At 40.3% G+C, this 22,280-nt stretch overlaps 1 protein-coding gene across 15 annotated transcripts in view; it reads left to right on the top strand.

The window, feature by feature from the left end:
- The window catches only part of PTK2 (protein tyrosine kinase 2), a 190,131-nt gene that overhangs the window by 69,222 nt on the left and 98,629 nt on the right, over positions 1 to 22,280 (top strand). For 13 of the 15 annotated variants that reach the window (XM_041420831.1, XM_041420829.1, XM_041420828.1 and 10 more), the window contains one exon: positions 13,729 to 13,955. In XM_041420831.1, coding sequence (XP_041276765.1) covers positions 13,761 to 13,955 — 195 coding nt within the window. In that variant the 5' untranslated portion in view covers positions 13,729 to 13,760. Of the gene's footprint in view, positions 1 to 4,292; positions 4,385 to 13,728; positions 13,956 to 22,280 lie in introns of all 15 variants that reach the window. The other 2 variants (XM_041420830.1, XM_041420832.1) reach the window with 1 other exon arrangement.

Genomic DNA, 22,280 nt, shown 5'->3' with positions numbered 1-22,280 from the left:
ATTAGATTCTGAAAGATCAAATTGAGTTTTAAATTTATGTCTTACATCTGAAAAATGAGGAAAAAAGTATTTATCTTTCTTTTTTTTTTTCTGGACATTTGTCCAGTTTCTGAAAGCAACAACTCTGATTTTAAGTTGTTTTTTGTTTTTTTTAAATATCAGATATTGCAGGTGGCAGAACTCAACACTGAAGGCAGACATAGCAGGGAAATAATCTAACTTTTTTCAAGTCCTGTCCTTTTAAATGCTATGACTGAATTGTGATAACCAAGGGAAGATGGATAAGAGATGTTTTTAATAAATTACCTTGTATATCATAAAACTGAAGCAAATAGAAGCTGAACCAACGTTGTGTTTAGTTTTGGTATTAGTTGTCTACATCTCCAAAATATGCTGTGAGTTTCTTTTGATTAATTATAACAATGAAGAGTCTTTGAGTTGTCTAGTTTAAAAAAAAAAAAAAAAAAAAAAAAAAGCTCATGCATTGGTGTTGAGAAAAGTCTTCCACAGTTCGAGTTGGCCCCAGAAACCTCGAGTCTGATGAAGTCCTGAAAGAAATGGAGCTTTCTGACCTTGAGCGTGGTAGGGGATCCTTACAACGAGTGGGGAAATGGGGCTGGGCTGTGCTGCCTCTTCTGCACCGGAGAACCCGCCGGGATCTGTTCCTGGAGGGATTTTTCTTACAGCTTCAACCTTTCTGAGCCTATCTCACTTCTGCTCTGTGTCACAGTCTGTGCAGCTCAGGTTCTTGCTGTGAAAAATGCATTTTCCGCGAAGAAGGGTGGAACAGGGATGTTTTCAGTCGCTGTTAAGTGGCATCTTAAATGAGGAATTAGTATTGCCCATTAATGAATCAGAATTTGCTCTTTCTTGAAACTTTTAAAATGTGTAGCATTGCAGTAAGTGGAAGATAGTGGCTTGGGGCTGTTTGTTTAGGGGCTTTATCTTTATTTATTTATTTTTTTAAATGTATTTATTTTGCCTAAAGGGGTAGAGTAAACCATGAAGTCTTATCAAGTATGCTGCTCTGTACTCTTCTTTGTATTACCAAAGTATTCTTCTGTTCACCTCTTAAAGTGGGAAAACTAATTTCCTTCTGGAGTGTGAAAATCATTTGCAGCTCATTTCTTCAGAGCAAATCGTATTAACTCTTGATGTCTCAGATTTTCCTCTGTGTGGTGTTGTCTTTGACAGAAGAACAAAACTGCGTTTTAAGTGAGTTTTTCTTGTCGAATTCCTGTCAGCCATGAAACTCACTTGCTAAGTGAAATATTCTGCAGCTGATTAAAATGTAATGAAATCATGTTTCTGACAAAGCTGAGCATCTTTAAAGACCATACTTTGACATTTACAAAATAATGGGAAATAATTAGAGGTTAGTTGTGCTTATGCTGCTGTTGACTTCCCCAGGCGTATCTCAAATTAACCTTTTCCTTTGCATTTCATTGTCGCTACTTGTTCTTTCACCATGTTCAATCGGTCTCTGGTGGAAAAGAAGCACCTCATTACCTGTTAAAAGTTCCTATCACCTCTTTAAAATTCCAGTGTCTGGCTGGAGACCTGTGGATGGTGCCATGATAGTCAATGATCAGCTCTTTTGTTGATTTTGGTGCAAATTACAGGGGGCTCATCTGCTTCCTTGTATCACATGCAAACAAGCCTTACTTGTCTATCCTGTTCCCGGAGAATTCCATCAACTTCTGCCCCTGTTAACGATTCTTGGTCTTTTTAGTCACATCTGTCCATTTAGTTGGTCAGACTTGTCAGGGTACCAGCTAAGAGTTGACAAATGGCTTCAAAGAAAAAGGCAAAAAGAAGGTTGAAGTTGGAAATTACACTTGAATTTGTAATACTGGCATTTTCACCAATTTTTGCCTTCTTTAACCATTGTAATGGAATAGTTTTTCTTCTCATTTCTTCATCTCCTACCTGTTCTCTGCCCCCTCTTTGTTTTTCCTCTTCACCTCTCTCTTGACCAGGTATTGAAAATCAGTAAATGTTATTGAATAGAACCAGACGAATTCCTTTAATGCTATTTGGATGTTAAACTATACATGAGAACCTAAACTGTGTGCAAGAAAATATTTTTAAAAAAACTTGAAAAATAAGACCTGAGTGATGAGACATCTTTAATTTTCCTTGTTTTTTTTTGTTTTTTGTTTTTTTTATAAACATACTTATATGAACCCTTCAAAGGAACAGAATATGTAAAGTGTAGACTTTTTTGGATGTGTTCATACATGGGCTTTTTTCATAGGGTTGTTTATTTTTCTGATTTGTTCTGTAATAAAAATGTTATATGACTTCTGTTAGATTTCTGACTTGATTTCAGGCTTTTCTAAGCATGGACATCATTGTCTTACACTGGCATCTATTGACTTGATAAATATAGTCTATAAGAAAGCTGCCAAAACTGTGTATCTGTATTTTCATCTGAACTTTTTGGAAGCCCCAAGGGTTACATTTGACCTTTGGAACAAGTCCAGTGGAAGCCACTAAGTTGATCACGGGGCTGGAGCACCATGGCTGTAGAGACGGACCAGGAGAGTTGGGGCTGGTTCAGCCTGGAGAAGAAAAGGCTCCAGGGAGACCTTGGAGCCCCTTCCAGTGCCTGAAGAGTTGGAGAGGGGTTTGGGACGAGGGCCTGGAGTGACAGGATGAGGGGGTGCCACCTTAAGATGAAGAACAGGAGGTTTAGGTTAGATACTAGGAAGAAATTCTTCCCTGTGAGGCTGGTGAGGCCCTGGCACAGGTTGCCCAGAGAAGTTGTGGATGTCCCATCCCTGGAAGTGTCCAAGGCCAGGTTGGATGGGGCTTGGAGCACCCTGGGATAGTGGAAGGTGTCCCTGCCCATGGCAGGGGTTGAAATGAGATGAACTTGAAGGTCTCTTCCAACCCCAAACCATTCTATAATTCCCTATTTCAACTTCAATAACAGAGGCAAAAAGTGAAGCTTTTATGGATGTTCTTAATGTAAAAATAATTTAACCTATCAGTGATTCAGTCTCTTTGGACAGCATCTCCTACCTGTGACTCTCTCAGGAGACTGTGTGAGCATGACTGTTGTCTACAACAACTGTCCTTATATTTCTTCAGTATCCACTGTATTAGAGACTTTCAGAGAATCTTTTAATACCAGTTTATCCATCCTGATGGCTCTTGTAAATATTGATCAAGTTCCCATCTTGGCGTCCTGCCTTTTTTAGGTTCCCTTCACAAGGCTCCTGCTCTGCCTCTTCATTATTTTAGTTGTGCTTCTCTGGACTTTTGGACAGTGCAGAAGATGTTCTGGAAATTCCATTGACTTTTCTGTTGAACCTTGGGGCTGAATTAGAAACTTAATCTATAATTCTCTGCTGGCAAGGGGTTGTGTGATGCTGAAGACACCCACCCCTTGCCTTTAGTAAGCATTGACAGAACTTCTTCTAAGTCACAGAAATCCCAAAGAACCAATTTCAGGGTGAAAATGGTAATCTGATGAAATACTGTAGTCTTTATTTAGAATCTTTCATAATTTTACCAATTTGTGCAGTTTTTCCTAATACTAGCTCCTGTTCAGTTTGTGTTTAAATGTGATTTAAATGTTTCCAGGTACTTCTGACCTAGGTTCCTCTGACTTGCTGCATGTTTGTGGTGTGGAAGGTGTATTGTCACAACAAAATTCAGGTTTTGTGCAGAAATATTTTCATACATATTAAAGCACACACACTCCTTGCTGAAGGAGATTGTTCTTCTATTTTCTCTCTAGCTACTATGAAGTATTTATTTTAAAATAAATTCAAGCATATTAAGAGCACAGATTGCAAATATGTAAGAACTCCCGAAGCTCATGTGCAAAGGTGTTTTAATTGTCAGATCCTTTTGGATTGTTTTCTCAGGCCAAGTCAATTCAGCATTTAAAAACTGCACGTGTTTTAGTGCATCCCCCCTCTCCAATTAATATTCCTGTATGTTCTATCAGAGACTTGAAGGGGGATGAATTGATACCTCTGTGTGTGTGGTGTTAGCTTATGGAGGTGTCTTGTTTGTGTAACACCAACTTAATTTATTACCACCTGCTGTTTCTGCAAATGGTGAGATTGTCACACACAAATTGCATATTTCATCACTGTGGTGGTGGGAATTGATTTATTGTTTCCAGGGAAATAATTGCATAGAAGAAAAATGCACTGTAAAGTAAGTTGCATCTTTATGAGCTTCTTACTGAATACCTGTCCATTATCAAACATATTCTAAAAAGGTGCAGTAAATTCTTATGAGGCTAGTGAAACCTGCTGACTTGATGCTTTCAGGTGTGCCTGATTTTCTCCACCATGAAGATGTCAAACCAGTCATCCCCTGTCTCCTTTGCCTCCCCTGCCATGAAGAGGATGTGCTCACTCTGGTGGGTTGGGACCTCAGTGCTGCTGGGTCTGTGCTAATTCACCACGGACGGGCTGTCACAGAACCTGCAAAGACTTGATTTTAATTCTGGTTTTGAAATGTGTAGCACTTGAATTAGATATTTCTGATATTTCTGATCCCACTCCCTGTTGTTTGAATTTAGATAACTGCCAGTAACAAATAAATACCTGGATTTTTTCAGGTGGGATGTGATGAACTAGATGGAGCAACTCAAACAGTTGCTTTAGTGGAAGGGGCTGATATGGATTTTGGCAGATGTGTTTATGGCTTGTGTGTTGCAAAGCATGATGAGGTTTTGACCCAGGGAGGTTGGAGAGGAGATGAAAATAGTAGCACATGTACTGTGGTTGATTATTCTTGTGGTGTTCCTGCATGATCCCTTCTACAATTGGAAATGACAAAACTGATGTAGCTTAATTGTACTGAAGCTTGTCTTGCTTCAGGGGATTGAACCCACCTCTTCCAGGTTGTAATTAATTTTTCTACCAGAGACCCAATATTTTATCCTTTTAAGTACTAAATTCCACTTTCAGAGAACTCACTTGAAGGAAGTCCTAAATTAAATATATTTTGACTGGTTAATACCGGTTGGAATGGCTTTCTTCCCCTAGCTTGCAAACTTGCAGCAAGTAGTGACTCAGTTGCAAGTAGAGTGGTCTAATTGCAGCTGTTACCTTCTTCGTCTCTTCTAGAAGTTTTAACCCTTCTTGTCATTTGTGTCTCATGCGAAGCCAAATTTTTACATACATATTGCAGATGGTTCTAGGAAAAATGAATTAGTTTTTCTAACATCAGTTCTTTGGTAAGCTGTTGTCTGACTCCTCTCTGTTTATGTTGAGGAAACTTCCAAAATTCACATTCTGAAGCCGCTTTATATTGTAATTGAGTTATTTGAGAGCTTTCCCTTAAAATTGTGAATTCCTTATTTTTCAGTACAGCATAAATGTCGAACTTCAGGACCTGTAGAATATTAGACATGCTTGAATTAATCTAAACTCAAGAAGGGTTCAGTAGCCCAGTGTTAGTAGATTGAAAGTAAAAGATGAAAAGTGCTTTGGGTGGACACCAAGGGTATTTTCTTGGATAATGCAAATTTTCAGAGCTTTTCAGTGCTGATGGTTCTATTCAGAGATTTAATGACACATTCACTGGAAAACCCCACAAGAAACCTCAGAGCTTCATAGGGATTAAAAAGAGCAAAAGCATTGAAAGCCCTTCCCTTAGCTATGCAGTGCACAGTACTGAAGTCCCTATTTTTCTGGAGAGAGTGTGGGAACAAGGGACCATGTCCAAGGGAGGATTCCAGCTGCAGTGAGATGGTGAGTCCTTGGTTTGGATTCAGCCCTACACAGCATGTCAGGAGCATCCACCTGGGATGAAAGCATTGATAGGGAATCCATAAATTGTGTTCTGATACAAAGCAGTATGGAATTATTGGTGCTGACTCCAGAAGTCTGGCTAGGGCCCTGATGATCTCTTTGGAGTGGATGAGGTGTTTTAAATTGCTTTTTAAATTGCCTTTTTAAGGCTTTATTATGTTTTGCTGGGTTTTGTTTTATTTTTAATAAAAATCTTGAAATACAGTGTATGTTTATCTGCTTCTAGCTTGACTTAGCCAGAGTAAGAGTAAAGAATCATGTTTTTCTTCATTTCTACATATATACCAGAGACTATTGTTACCTGAGCCAGAATAGGCCTAAGGAAAACTTTTTTCAGGTCATTGAATTTTCTAATAGGCCATTGCCCTGCCAGCAACAGCGAGGCTGTAGTCATGCTGTTCCTCCTGAGCACTTAAGTGCCTTTTATCTGACGGTTAAAATTATTAAAGGGAGTTAAACATTAAAAGATAGCTGGAACATTTTGAATTATAAATTGGGATGGTGTCATTCAGTAATATAAAACCAGGAAATCCCAGGTAAAATTTGGCCAAAGCCAAATGTTTTGAGCCTTGATAGTGCATAGCTGGATACCTCAGCGCTCTCCTCTGCTGCCTCTGGTTTCAGGCACTTCTTGTTTTTAATTTCAGAGAAGTACGCTTGCATCATCACCAATTCTCATTAGTTTTTACTATTCTAGAAGGACAATAAACTCTCCAGCTTGTATTTGCTTCTAAAGCTGTTTGGAAGAAGAGCTGGGCTATGTGGGTCCTTCTTGGAGCAGTATTTGAGACAGGAGTGTTAGAAAAGATTATTTGAATTCACACAGCTTCCTTCAGTCTCTTATTTCAATATTCGTAGGAAGAGCTGCTGCCAACAAGTAGTGCAGCTTCAAAATACATAGAAATTAATTTAAATCTTTATTTTGAAATGGCACAGTTGTTACTTGCTCATTTCTCTGGTGCCTTTTGAAATAAAACTGCACCCCTCTAATTCTCTAGAGCTTGCTAGAAGCAAGCAACAGAAAATGCAAGGGGAGATTAGTGTTTATTTGAATTTCAGTGGTGCCAAGGGACCACAGTGAAAGTTCAGAGTGCTGTTGAGAAATTAGGCAAGTATCTAACTGGATACTGTGTTCTAATTAAAGCTTGTACAGACATTGATTTTCTTGTATTCCCAACACAACTGATGTTTCCTCGCTATTTAATTTTTTAATATTAAAAATAGAAAACGGTGCTAACTCCAAAGGGAATTGCTGATAGCACAGATTATGTAATGTTTCAATAAAATTGGGTTAAACTGAGTATTTAAAGGTACATTAGGGCTTCATCCTGTGGGATTTTTAGTGAGAAGGATGGGTGGAGTTTTGAATGCAGGGTGGATGAGTACAAGATATCTTGGGACATTTGGAAAATTGCTGCTTGACAGGACAAACATTTAACCATTGATCAGTCCCCTGAAACTTTCTCAGTCCCTTCATCCCAGGGTGCAGCTACACCAGTAACAGCACTCAGCAAAATCCATTTAGAGTTCAAAATTCTTTGGCACTCAGCAAAATCCACTCTTGAGTTCTTCAGCAGCCTTTGTCCGTGACAGCTGTACAGGGAATATGCCATTGATTAATTTAATTTAGGTGATACATTTATTTATTTATATTTTTATTTATTATTGATTTTAGTGAGTTATACTTGTTTTACATTTACAGGCCCAGGACTGTCATACTGCTTTGCTTCATGTGGGTCTTGCAGTTCAGGCTGTGTCTGAATTCCTCCTTCATGCTCCCTTGAACATTTAATCTCCTAAAACATTGTTATAATTGAAATAAATGTTCCCATATTGGCAATTTGTATTGCTAAACTTGTTTTGACTTTGGTCTGTATTATCTTTGAACTGTATTGAGACATAGATTTAGTAACTGTTCAGGCAATATTCCCTGAGAGGGAAAAAATGGAATTGCCAGTACTGTTTTTCCATTTCATACTTATACAGTGAAGTACTTGGTAAGATGATTTAGGCCAAAGTAGGTACCAGGAACTTGATTTTAAAATTGTTTTAATGTGTCTGGCTTTATACTTTGACCTGAGAGCCTTAATAAATGCTTTTGGCTGCAAATACTACACTTAAAAGTGCATATATTTGGAGGAGTAGGTAGAAAGCAGTGACCAGGAAGAAATGAAAAAGAGACAGCAAGAGAAATAAATAAATAGATGTGTATTGGATGTAGTCATAGCAAATATTACCAAAAACAGTGAACATAGCTGGAAGGCAAGGTAAAGTAGAACAAAGGATTGTTCCTTTTTTCTTTTGCTTTTGAACATCAGCATTGCTGAAAGAAGTACAAGAAAAATAAACTCAGCAGGGAACAAATAGGGACATTCCAACGTGACTTATGCAAAATAGCTATAATTACTGAATGTCTTTGAAGGCTAAAGTGATGATAAAAGGAAAAAATAGCCCTTCTCCTTTCTTTCTGCATCTGTCCCATATTTGAAATCACAAACCTAATGGTTTTCTCCAGGTTTAGTCCTTAAATGTGTAAGAAGATGTTGACATCAAGGAAATGCAAAAAAGACTTGTCACACACCTGGCACGTTTGCTGCTTCTCTGCTGGGATGTGGATATGTTTGTATCAGGTGATGGAGTACCAAAAGTCAGCAATGTGCTGACTCTAAACAGAAGCCCCAAAAATACAGGCTTTGTCATGGGGATCATTGTTAAAATTGTATTTAACACCTTTCCTGTCTGTGAGGTTGAGATAGTCAAGTTAATATTTGCAAGGTGAGTTACAGCAGGATTTAATACAAGCTGTGAAAATGGATTGAGCTTGAAATGCACGAGATGTTTACTCTCTGATGTGAGATGTATTCTGGATAATTTATGATTTTAGAGTGTGAAATAAATCCTTAATTTAGTTTTTATTGCCAAATAACAAAATTTCAGATGTTGCAAGGCACCTGTGGAGATTTCTCCTCCTCTGCCTCTGCTCTGAGTAGGGTCAGCCTACAGCAGGTTGTTCAGCTGTGATTTGAATATCCACAGATGGAGATTCCACAACCTCTGGGCAACCTGTTGCAGCGTTCAGCCACCTGTGTAGTGCAGAAACTTTCTCCTAATACTTAAAATGGGATTTCCTGTTCTGTCCCTCCATGCCCTTCCTGTCTTCACTGGGCACCATTGGGAGCAGTCTGGCCCCATCTTTACTGGTGTTCATACACTTTTGGAAGATCCCTCTGAGCTTTTTTCCCCCAGGCCAAACCATCCTATTTCTCTGAGCCCTTCCTTGTATGACAGACACTCAAATTCCTGAACTGTTTTTGTGCTCCTTCATTGGACTGTCTCCATAATGTCCATGTCTCTCTTGTCAGGATGGTAACAAAGCCCAGGAGCCTGGTGGTTGCGAGGATGCTTTGCTGGCTCATGGTTGGCTTGTTGTCCGCCAAGACATCCAGGTCCTCTGGAAAGCCGCTTTCCAGTCAGTCTGTCCAGTAAAGCAGCGTTGTTTGTCAAAGGTGCAAGCAATCTAAATCTAATCTTTCATTTACTTTAATAATTAAGTAATATTTGAAAGTATTTTAAGTCTCGTGGAAGGATTATTACACCAGGACCAGAGAATGAAACAAACTCTGAATTCTTACTGTATTTTCATAGATTCGTAACTTTTCTAATAGATTTTATAGATTCTTTCAGATTTGTATAGGTTTGAATTTAGATGGGCCAGGTTATTTTGCAGAAATGCCACCTGGAAGGGGCTTTAGCTCATAGATGTCGATGCCTTCAGGCCTAAGATGGGGATCAGGATGTGGAGGTTAAAGAATAATAAGATTTCATGGTATCTACAAAGGACAACGTGGAGTCACAGTGAGAATAATGTGAATAATTACAGCTTGGTTCCTTGTAACATGAACTTGTTAGCACTGCATTGTTGGCCATCAGCCAACACTAATAAGAGAAAGTGTTGTTTATTTTTTTAATCATTTTTTTATTATCAAACTGCTGATGTTGAAGACATTATTTGCATTGAAACCATTTTCCTTATAAGATGACTCTATCACTTTATTAACCAATTTGCAGTTAATTGATTTAAATATTTTTTAATGACTTTTGACTGTCTCGTTAATGAAAATGATTTAATTTCTGAGTACTCGAAGCTCAAAGTGAAACGTGACTTAGAACTTTGATTGTGCTACTGGAAGTCATAACACTGACTTTGTTTCTGATATAGTCAGCAAATGTGGGAATGTGTCAGTAAGAGTCACATTGAGAGGAAATTACTTCTAGACGGATTCAACTTGCCTAAATCTCAGGTGCTCCCACCACAGTAAAGAAAACCATCTAAGCAAGAATACATCTTGTGTTGTAGTCTGGTAACAACTGCAGCATCTCAGCAGACCCACTCCTGTATCACCAAGGCCAGGGCTGGTTTGCTTTGCTCCTCCCTCAATCCTGGAATAGTCCTTGACATTACTGAGAAATCACAGGAATTTCTCTGAAGTGCAAGCACTGGGAGAACAATAGTCTTTCCTCTTGGAAGCTCTAAGGGATGCTGGCACAGAGCCTTGCATACAAAGAAATGTGACCGTGCTTCACTTTAGACCATTAGCTTTTTACACCACAAGATCCAATGAAATACAGTAGAATTAAGTCATAGAATCGTGGAATGGTTTTGGTTGGGAGAAACCTTGAAGATCATCTAGTTTCAACTTCCCTGCCATGAGCAAGAGCTCCTTTCACTAGACCAGGTTGCTCTGTCCAAAATTTCTGATATATATATAATCTAAATCTGCCTTCTTTTGGTTGACTCTAGCTTGTTTCTGGCCCATGGTAGCACACACTACCTGTCTAGTTAATACCAAGAGGATTAAAGCTGCTCATTTAAACTGAGATGTGTAATTGCAGCATTACACACCAGTCTGGTTTGAATTTAGAACAGCCCAAATAAGCATCGTGGTGTTGTTATCTGAGCTTTCTTTGTGTCGTAAAACAACCCGCTCTTGTAAAATAGTTGTTTAACAGCAGCTGTGTTTTACAAAGTTTTGGCCTGGGGCAGAGTTTTACAGTCACATTACAAGCTCAAACCCAGAGGCTGGTTTTAATGGGAATGTTAATAGGTCCATAACCAGAGATATGGCATGTGTTTCTATACCTGGAGCTATCAGATTTATTGCTGCTTTGGTGCTTCATAAAGTAAGCATTGGGCTTTTTAAAAGAAGTTGTAAGGAACCAGTGATGATCAAATTCTGAAGGAAAAGTGCTATTCTAGTTTTGTGAAGGCGGTTGTTTTACTTTGAAAAACCTCTGTAAAATATAACCTTGTGAAAACTGACCCCGTACCCAGTACTGTCAGTCTGATGTCTAATTCCACATTTTCTTGAATATGGAAACATTGTAATAGTGTTTTGCCTGTCCATTGAAATGACACCTTGTAAGAGCACTTCAGTGTGTAGGTACTGGAGTCTTGCATTGCTTTCCTGTTTGCTGCTCCCAAGGGGTGGAGATTGTCCATATTTAAACCTATGGCTAGACATCTGAATGCCTGGTTTGGTGTTTTCCCAATAGCTTTTCTCCCTGGACAGCCATTCTTCAGCCACATAAAACCTGATGAATGTGTGTATTAAGTGGATGCAGTGTAGTGAATTAATACTAAAGCAGGCATTCTTTTGGTTCTCTGTGAAGAAATGACTCATTTTTGCTTTGTGTTGTAACAATTCTCCCTGCTGTCTGCTTATGTAAACTTTAAATAAAGCTCAGCAGTTTCACCAGTGACCTTGAGGTAGGGTGGGTTGTTCTAAAGAAGGATGCAGAGCATCCTGCACAAGGGCAGCAGCCTTGTCTGAGCCTGCAAACTGCAGTTTCATTCCAAAGAGTTGGACAACTTCATTCCAAACAGTTGGAAGTTGGGATTCATCTGCCTGAATTTGTCCTGGTGAAACTCCCTACCCTCCGGACCTTTGGGGTTTAGCAATGGCTATTTTAACCTTACAGGAAAGGAGTCCTGCAGTTTGGAGCTTGTACAGTCTTGTTGTCTTGGTGTTAGTTGCCAGAGGGAAGATTTTGGTGCCTGTTTCAGCTTTAAAGTCAGTGTTTGTGTGAAAACAGCTCACGGGCTCCTTTGGTGAGGAGAAGTTGAAGAGTTGCTGAGGGGTTGCAGAGTTTTCAGATCTGTGTCTGTTCATGAGAGGTGAAGAGTAGGAGAGGCTTTAATGTGGGTCTAAGGTTAGCTTAATTCATTTGTATTGATGGCCAGAAAAGAGGAACAGTGAAGCTGTAGTGGTTTCTTGAGTTTTCACAGAGATAGGAAACTGGCAGGTGGGGGAAGTCCCTCACTGGTGAGACACTGGAGGAGTGTTGGGAGAATCTTCTCCTTGGCTTCTCTTACCATCTTCCCTTGAGGGCAGGACATTAGAGGCCTTTTGTCTGTCCAGTGCGGAGTTCCTACCTTTCCCTTGGATGAATGCAATTCAACCATTTATTCAGGAGGTAAAGACGTCCTGCCCAGTTGGGCTATTGTTTCTTCTTTGTCTGGTGGGTCTGAATTAGATAGATGCTTAAGACTTCCAGTCCTTTTAGCCTCCAAATGTTGCCTACAATCTGAAGATCTCAAGCCTTGATATTGCTGGTGTTAATTCCTGTTAGCTGAGCTCATTGGTGTTATCACAGCTGCTGCTGGAGGGGAGATGCGCTTCCTCACCCTGATGGTGGCTGCTTCTGCTTCTCTTCCCTTTCCTGAGGTATGGAACTAAGCCAGTCCTGAAAACCAAGTCACCTGGGTTTTTGTTTTGATGTTTTCCCCCCCAATAGTTTTCTGAGCCAGTTTTTGGGGAGGTCAGCAGAGCACCGTGGCAGGTGGCAGGGCTGAAGCTCTGAGGGGCAGCCAGGCATTACAGGAGCTCAGCTGGAAGGGTCTCTCTTGTGCCTCTCAGTGAGGTAAACGAGGGTTCAGACATTCAGTTTACTACCAGGAAGGCATTCAGAGCACTTTGCCAAAAAGATCAAGTTTAGTTTATTTTTAACTTCACATTTTCAAAACTGCCTCCCTACTGGCTGCTCACTGAGAGGAGGTAGGGAAAGCTCTGTGCACTTGTCCAAGGCCTGGAGCAGAGCCCTGCAGTCTTTGCACTCTGCAGCCAGCAGACTGGAATGATGCTCCAGCCTGGCAGGCAGGGAGGAGGTACTCTTTGCTCTTTTTCTCTTGGACTGCATTGATTTCTCAGACACCATCTGCTTGTGGCTGACTAATTAGGTAGCAATAGCCAAGAGGCAATTTTCTTCTTTCTCCTTTGACATGCAGACTCATACCAAGGTCTGTGCCTTTTGCCGTCAGACTTTGAAATCAGGCTAGTGGAAGATAAAATTTAGCCCCTTGTTCAGGAATTGGTGACAGGAGGGTAGGTGTGATGTAAATGATTCCTCACTGAATAATGAACTTAGATCTGGATGGGTTTGTGTCCCACTGGTTCCCAAACTAGCACAAAAGGAGTGAAGATTTCATTGTTTTAGCCTTGAAACAGGAGAGCCTGGTGTTGGTGTGTGGCTTCTTAGTGAAGAGCCTCCAGTTCAGTGCTGGGGTTTCCTTATGCCTCTTCAGAGGCTTTTTGTAGGACCAGACTTGGAGGATTCTAGGGATGAAAACTGTTTGAACTGAAAGCTGGTATTTGGTGTTGAAGGCTTTGTCAGGGACCTGGGTTCTCAGTCTCTGAGAAACAAATGGAAGAGGTTTTGCTAAAGATACCACTTTTGTAAATAATTGTGGTGTTCAAGTTCAGATCACTTGCTCCAAGGGGCTTTCAGTTTCTGTGGTAGGTTTTTATGTTTGTAGATACATAAATATTTTAGTTGCTTTCCAAAAAGGAAGTGAATCTTCATGGTTTTCTGGTAAATGCCTTGTATGAAGAAGTATAAGATTCATGCATAACTAAAATGAATTTCTTTTTTGTTTCCCTTTCCCTAGAATATGACCGATACCTAGCATCTAGCAAAACCATGGCAGCAGCTTACCTTGACCCAAACTTGAATCACACCCCAAGTTCAGGTGCAAAGACTCACCTCAGTACTGGGATGGAACGTTCCCCAGGGGCCATGGAACGCGTCCTGAAGGTTTTCCACTACTTTGAAAACAGCAGCGAGCCGACCACGTGGGCCAGCATTATCCGGCACGGAGACGCTACTGATGTCCGAGTAAGACCCTTTTCAGCATTTTTACGGCATCTTTAGGTGAAGTGTTATCTTAAAAAATGGGAGGTAAAAATCTGGAAGCAAATAAACACAAAAGTTTCATTGTTTATTTTAAAAGAATCTTGTATATTTTGAGTAAATTCAGGAACTTGAAGTGGTACCAACCTGTGTGGCACCCTGAGGCAGGAATGAGAGCAGGGGTGAAAGTGACATTAAATGACATTTTGCATGTTTTAAAGAAATAATAAGAAATGAATGTGTTTAATTGTAAGATGTGTATATTTATGTGCTTAAAATGTTTAAATATAATGTGTTCATCACTTAGGGAAAGAAATACTGTTTGGAAACTTATTCCCCTATAGTGTGGGAATATGGAGCTCTGAAGAGTCCCCTTTTTCCCCCCAGACAGTCTGTTTGGCCATCCTCTCCCCCTGCTAGTCACCTGCTGCTTGCATTTTTACAATATTGTCCTTCAGTTCATCTATAGAAAAATCCCAAAGCTTGTGAATTTTTAAAGAATAAATATCAGTATTCTTAGAGTTCTGTGGAAATGTTATATATGCATGAGAACCCTTTTTTTATTGTGAACTTACATCCTCTCTAATGCTGAAATCTTACCTTTTCTGTATTTATCTTTTAAATTGTTGCGGTGTTGTGGTATCTAAACTGTAACTAAGCCTATTTTAACATGTCAAATGCTTTTGTGGTTTGCTTGTTTTTTAATTATCCTCCAAGAGCAGAATCTTGCAGGGTGGTGGGTGGTGTGTGGGGTTGTTTTCTGCTGTGAGGTACTTGCTGTGGAAGCAGGTCCCCATCTGCTCCTTCCTTCCAACAGTTCTTCAAATTCCACTGCGAAGATGTGATTCTGCTGGAGGGAGAGAGCTGTCACAGAGTGAAGGAGACTTGTTTTCTCCTTCTGTCCTCTATTAAGTTTCCTTTGTGCAAGAGAAAATGAAATTAATAAAAAAACATGAAGAATTTTGAATGCTTATCTCCCTTTCCCAGTGTTTATTTCCTAGCATGGCTGCATGTGCAAAGGCCCAAGAGCATTCCTCAGTGGAGGAGGTCTTGTGATCTTGAACACAGACCTGTGAAGTCCAGGGATTTTCCTTGGTGATGATCAGAAAATCTGTCTCTTGTCAATTCAGTAAGCTCCTATCTGTGTTTGGGGATAATGTGGTGAGTGGACAGATCAGAGGTTCAACAACAGGAATCATTATCATCAATTGCATATATTATTTTACATGGAATAAAGTTTTTCTGGGTGCCACTTGAAATGTTTTTGCTCCCTAACTTAAGTATTAATGGTTTGCTATCTCTAATCTGATTGATTTGTTTCATAAAGTGCATTACTTGGTACAAGAGGAGGAAAACTATGTTTCAGTACGTTTTTAACTTTGCAAATCTCTCCTGTGGGTAAATGTCCAGGGCTCTTAATGTGGTACTTGAAATGGAGGCTGTCTTTCCAGAGAAGTATGTAAAATCCTGGAAAACAAAAGCAGAGATTAAGTCTGTTTTTTTTCCAGCTCAGGAATACCTGTGGTTATGGGCTTTAAGGATACAAAACCTGGAATTGCTAAGAAATTTAGTGCTGAGTTCAGTTGGCAGTTATGTATCATTTTTTTAAAGCAAGAATATGCCATTTTTTTTATAAAAGCAGGATCAAAAGAACAGGCATGTAGCAGTTACTTGAGGCTTGCCTTAATTTTTAATTTTTACATGTACTTTTAATTGGATGGATGTTTCCAAAATAATGGGATTTTTATATTGTTCTGATGGGTAGCTGTTAAATTTCCTTCTTTTAGCAAATGTCCTTCTTTTGTTATTTTGTTCAACTGGGACAGTGACTGTTGAATGTGAATGTGCAGGTAGTAAAGGTCTAGCACTGATGTATTACCATGACATTTATTTTAGAAACAGTAAACCCTTGTTGGAGTACAAGCCTACATTCCATTGGAATGACTGCTGTTCGACCAAGCTGAATAATTTAAGATTAAAATAGCCTGTAAGATTTTTATGCCTCCTTTTGTGGAGGAGACATCTGCCATTTCTTCTGAATTACAGCCTGAGGGAGGAGACTGCAACTGGGTTTGTTTCCAAGGAGCTCTGAAGGAATATTCAAAGGTGAATGTCTTTGAGACAACTCTGCAATTAAAAGGAAAAGAAATAAAGTCTTCCAAGACTACTTGGGGTGACAGCCGGGGAACATTTCCAGTATTTGGGGTACATTCCCAGTGTTAGAAGTCAGACTTGGTCTGAAATCTCCAGATGAGCCAATTAAAGATGTTTCTGCTGCTAAAGCCAGAGGGCTTCATGGAATGTATCCATGGAAAGTAAAGTTGGAATTTTCTTTCCTGATCTGTGGTGCCTAACATCTTCTGTTTCTAACAAAATGCAGTTTGCCTTTGTGAATGAAGGATGTGTTTGACAGTCACAGCAGTGATGAAAAGGCCTTTTCCTCTTAAAAAAAAAAAAAAAAAAGAAAAAGAAAAAAGAAAAAAAAAGAAAAAAAGAAGATATCCTAGAGCATAGAGTAGAAACAATGATTTAGCTGTATACCTTCTACAAAATTCACTGGTCATGGAGGGTAACACTTTTCATTAAAAATCAGGTGGTTAAGCTCATATGAACAGCACTCAGCTTTCTATCAGAGTCCCTTAAAAGGCTGGACTGTGATTTCCTTGCTGTTTGTCTTAAAATACCTTTCACCAAGACAGCAGTGTGGCTGCCCATAGGCTTTGCTTTGAGGAGAACTTTGGGCTGTGGACCTCTGCTTATTCTGGATAGATTTAGTCCCTCAAAGACCGCTGTTTCCTCAGAGGGATGAAGGCTGTGCTCTGCAGTGGATGCAAGAGCAGCGTCTCAATTCTGGGAAGTGCTTTCTTGGATTTCAAAGAACTGGCATGCACTCATTACCCTCTTTTTCTTTGGTGTTATACTAAAGACATGCTTCATTTCCAAAAGAAAGAAAAGGCTTTTATGAATGTGCAAACAGTGGTCTCCTCCTGTGAATGTGTATGTAGACACAGCCAAACATTTGCCAGGGGAAGAAAAGTTGTTTATCTTCCTTGTTTATCTTGGTATGGCTTGTTTGGATGTGGTGTCTAGGTGCTTGTGCACGAAGGGATTTCCAGGCTTCAGGCTTGGGGAGAATGCAGGGCATTCTCTGCCCTGCTCACAGCCTCAGGTGTGGCATGTGAGGAGGTGGGTGTTGCTGAGATGGAATTTCTTGGTCTCAAGTGCACCCTGAAAGTAAACACTGCCACTGAGTCTTGATCAGCACTTAAGAGAAAATCACCTCTGTTTTCAGATGTGGTTGAAGCAGAATTGTAACCATAATTAAGAAAAAAAAAAGACTGCAATGCATGTAGCAGATTGAATGGGTAGAGAAGATCTGGGATTTTTAGAAAATGGGCATTGGGAAACCTTGTGTGAGTCCTTACAGGTGACTTGATGAAGTGCAGCTCTTCTGTGCAGTCTCCTTTTCCACCCCAGAGGTGTCCAGCTTGCATCAATTACACCTTTTTTAAAACTTCTAGCCTTTAAAGCTTGTCCTTGATACTTAACTAGTAGTTGTGAGAAGTAAAGACATTATTTATGTGGAAATAACGACCACAAATCTCAAACCATGTTTGAGACAACAAAACATGTTGTTGCCAGACATGTGTTGTACCTTGATTATCAGAAAGGGGTTTTTTTTTCCATCCAGTTTTGTTATACTGTCTAAAACCTAAGCTGGATAGAGATAGCCTTAAAACTTTTAACCTGTCAGATTAGTCCCTGTTTTTGTAGTTGGAGAGAAGCATGGTTAGAGCTCTTGAACAAATAAAGGTAGTGTTTGGGGTTCTCTTAACCTGTTCACAATTCAAATGTCCTTTTCTTCCTTTTCTATGCAGTACCACCTTGAAATGTCAGCTTCCTTAAGGTTCACAGAATAAGAGCTCAAAAAGCTGAATTTAAAAAGTACATCCTTAGCTAAGGGGAAGAATATTATCTAACTTTAAAAAACCCTAAATGCAAGGAGCATTGGCCACATCCCATCGCATATTCAAAAAGACCAGAGCAAATTCATCAGCTTCCCTGCCCACCTGCAAAACCTTACTCCTCGCAGGCAGAAGGCATGTGTGCAGTTTGGAAGGTTGTTATTCTGGTCTGTTCCCTAAACTGAGTGCTTTAGAGGAAGGGCTGAAGCACATTCAGCTGGGTCTTCACTAAAGCAGTTAATTGTGCTGTGTTACTGTGTTCCTATGTGTTGCATCTTCTTTCCTGTTTGCCTCTCCCATTCAGTCCATGCTGTACTTTCACCTATTGGCGCAAGAGAGCAGAATATTTGATTGGAGATCCCGTTTGTGGTGGAGGAATGGAAGGATCCTGTAGTGCAAAGGTCTGCAATTCAAATGCTATCCTGGTTCAGACACGTGTTTCAGCTGGCAGCTGTGCCAGCTTCCTTCTTGCTGTTTGTTTTCTCATGCTGCCACCGTAGCTGTGCTGGCACAGGTGGTGTGACTGTTTTGGCAAACTCAATCCAAGTTAAAATGAATGATTGTTTTGCTGTTGTTTTAAATCCAGATCAGTTCTGTAATCTTGTTAGCTGCATTGTCTTGCAGACTGACACAGCTGAGAAGGCTGGGGAGAGAAAGGAAATGCCTGTTTATGCTGGCACCGTGCTGCTACTGCACCACGAGGGGACAGAGTATTAAAGCCTTACTGATGAACATCTCTTGCCATCCTCAGCAGCATTCCTGGTTTCCAAACATTTCCCAAGAAGGATATTGCCTGTTCTGAAAAAGGGCAAGAGGCTTGTCAGTCCAACCTCAGTTCCAGATGTGATTCCACACGCTCACCTCCAAGTCTCTCTTTTTCAAACCCATTTTATTTAGAGCCAATATCTGGACAAAAGGTGCCAGACATCTACTGTGGCTACTCTGGAACAGATCTGGGCTACACAGAACTGATCCTGACTGCTGACAGGTAGCCAGTAGTTGAACTTGCTGCTATCCAGCTGTGGAGTGGCCAGATGTGCTTTACTGCTGCTCAGTTCCTCCCAAGGCAGAAGCTTGAAGAGTTGGAGGAGAGTGGGCATGGGGTGAAGCTGCTCTGGTGTGTCTACTGCAATCTGTAAAGGAAATGCAAATATATTAATTGGATGAATTTTTATCTACTGGGTTTCTTTTTTTAAAATAGATTCCTACTAGAGTTAAAATAGATTGTTACTAGATTTAGTAATGGGGGAGCAGTTTGGTCACACAAAGCTCTGTGGAAAAAGGTTGTGAGCGCTGACAGGAGTCAAAACTGGGTTAGTATTTTTGGTGAAGTCAGCTCTTTACAGCAATGGTTGCGTATCCAAATCTCATTTCTATGTGTGTACAGTCATATATGTGCTTTGAGGCAGTGCAACTCTTTGATGTATAGAAGCAGATTGGAGTGCAGCGATTCAAACATCAAATAGATGTATGTAAAAAATGTATAAAATCATTCCTGGTCTAGAAAATTGGTGTGATTTACCTTTTTTCCTTCCTTCCTTCCTTTTCTCTGCTGTGTGCCTGCATGAATTGTGCCAGATAACAAGGCATGGTTGTATTGTTGTTTTGTAGGTGCCTCCCTTCTGAGAACCTGAGAAAGGTAGCAAGAATTCAAAATTACAGATCTTGAAATGTAAACAAAAAATTGTATGGTATAGTGATAATCAGTGTACTAAGACAAAAGTACCCTTGGGCTTTGGAATGCCTTTTTTACTTGTGCAAAATACTCTTGATACCCTTAGATGAGACACACATGCAAAATAACATTTCAAACCTAATCTCAATAGCCCTTTGACATTTTTCTGAAAACATTTAGATCTGTAGATGGCTTCAAGTCAACATCCTGCATCAGTGTTTAACTGTACAGAAACTGGATCCAAGGGGGCTCTTAGACTTTGTCAGAGCATCTGAGGATAGGGAATAGTGAAATACAGAACCACAGAAAAATCTGGGTTAGAAAGGACATTTAAAGGTTATCTATTCCAGCCTTGCTGCAATGAGCAGGGACATTCTCAACTAGATCAGGTTGCTCAGACCCCAATGTAGCCTGGCCTTGAGTGTTTCTGGGGATGGGGCATCCACCACATCCCTGGGCAACCTGGTCCAGTGTTTTACCCCCTCACTGTAAAAAAACTTCTTCATAATACCTAACCTAAACCTACTCTGTTTCTTCTCCCTGGAGCTTCTCTTCTCCAGGCTTAGCAGCCCCAGCTCTCTCAACCTGGCTCTATCTCTCTGATAGTCTTGGTTGCCTCCTCTGGATCTGCTCCATGGAGGTCCAAGAACTCCATGTCCTTCCCGCGCTGGGCCCCCAGAGTTGGATGCAGCTCTGCAGGTGGGATCTCACCAGAGGGGACAGAGGGGCAGAATCCCCTCCCTCACCCTGCTGCCCACACTGCTTTGAATGTTAAGCTTCTGGAAAGCTAAATTTATTGTCAGCTTTTAAAAACAGTGTTGGATTAATTTGGGAAATGTGCAGTAGGATCAGAAAAGTGCTGATTAATCCAAGAAGACTGGAAAGCAGGGCTGTACCAGCTCTGCTCTGTCAGTGCTGTCAGCATGTACTTGGAAGGTTCCTTGTGGAATTCTGTGTGGGTGTGGAGAGGTATTTGGGATGACAGATTCGAGCACGGCTTGAATATGAAAGGCTCTGAGGCACTTGGGTGGATGTGTTGCTTGAGCTGAGGTGTCTCTGTGCTGGAATGCTGACAGGATCCTGGCCAGCAGGACAGCCTGTCTTCAGGCTGTAGTTTCAGTATGAACTTGCTGGGCTTCAGGGGCAGAGTTCTTGTGCAGCCTCATCAGTTTCCCAGTCTTGTTTATCATATGATACACAAATGTGCTTGCTGGATAAGCACAGTAAAGAGAAAAAGAGGAATGTGGGCTTTGTGCTTTGACTGTCAGACATAGTGTTATCAGAGGGTAGCCCAGATTTTGGTGTAGTGGGCACATTCTAGAGTTCTCCTTTATGGAAATTATAAATTAATTTGCATCAGACTTCTGCCATTTACTTTTGTTCAGCTTTTCATTTAAGCCCCCCATATAAATCTGACATCAAGAGTTACAATACTTGATATATAAATAGTGTTTGACATATTTGAAGTGCTGCACAAACATTAGCACGCTGTGCCTCTGTCAGAGTTGCTACTTAAAGACTTTTTCTGGTGCAAGAAACTTTCTCCTTCCAACTAAATAAGGAAATTAGGTTTGTAGTCACACTGGGAGTATATTATTCTGTCTTCAATTTATTCATAGTAGCACATCAGTCTTGTTAATTTACAAGCAATCAATTAATTTTCACTCATTTACAGAAGCAAAGTGTTATTGATACATACTGGGAGAGCCAAGAGTATGTGTGCCTTTTGGCCTTTCTCTGGTCTGTCATGATTTTTCAACATTCTTCTAAATATACTGTACTGTAAATTCTAATTTTGGGCACATTCGCTGAATTTAGGGCAAATATGAATCTATTTTTTAAATTAGTTGTGATGCATATCTGTGCTTCCTTAACAAATGAGTAGGAATGAGTTTTCTACCTATAGAAGAAGCTTTTTCTTCCTCTCTCTGGGGTAAAGGGAGTGAAAGGTCACCTATCCCTTGCCTGTTATTGATAAGAAATTCCTCTGAAGGCTTCCCACTATCTCTTGCTCAGCTGTACTAGTCTATTTTATGTTCAGGATGTAAATGTCAGCTTCAAACACTTAATTAAAATCAATGTGATTACGGTGAACTGCATTCAAGTGGCAGATGATTGTGAGACTGCCTTGTAGGGAGCTGCTAACAGACACATGAAAACTCCTCATAGGAATTTATATTCATGTAGGGATCCCCTGTACCCTAAGTGAAATCTCATTCTGGAGTAGTTTTCTGCTGGAGTCAAGCTTTCCAATAAGTATTCCTAGCTGTGATTAATTTGAGGTCAGAAGTTTGTGGTCCAGTTTGAAAGTGATGGTCCTTACCTGTTTTTTTCCACTTAGCAATCCATCCGAGGAGTTTCCTGAGCTGAAAGGCTGGTTGCAGTAGAGTCTGGAGAGATTTCAGATTTCTTTGGCCGTGCTTCCAGCTAAAGGATTGTGGTGACATGTCTCAGTAGGATGCTGTAGTTGCTATTGTGCAGTGGTTAAGCAGTTAAGTTGTTTGTCTGGAAACTTCTGATTAAACATTCTCATCACTGCCACACAGAACATCAGGCTGCTTTGGCAGAGCTCCTCACAGAGCCACTGTGGAAGCACAGAGGCTGTCACCCATCCTGGAATGATGGCAGTGGCTTTGTTGGACGCTCCAGGCATCTCCACTGGGTCTGTGG

The sequence above is a fragment of the Onychostruthus taczanowskii genome, unplaced genomic scaffold (genome assembly GCF_017590055.1).
Source record: "Onychostruthus taczanowskii isolate IOZ18803 unplaced genomic scaffold, ASM1759005v1 scaffold66, whole genome shotgun sequence".
Classification (NCBI taxonomy): domain Eukaryota; kingdom Metazoa; phylum Chordata; class Aves; order Passeriformes; family Passeridae; genus Onychostruthus; species Onychostruthus taczanowskii.
This window is presented reverse-complemented; position numbering and strand designations above follow the sequence as displayed.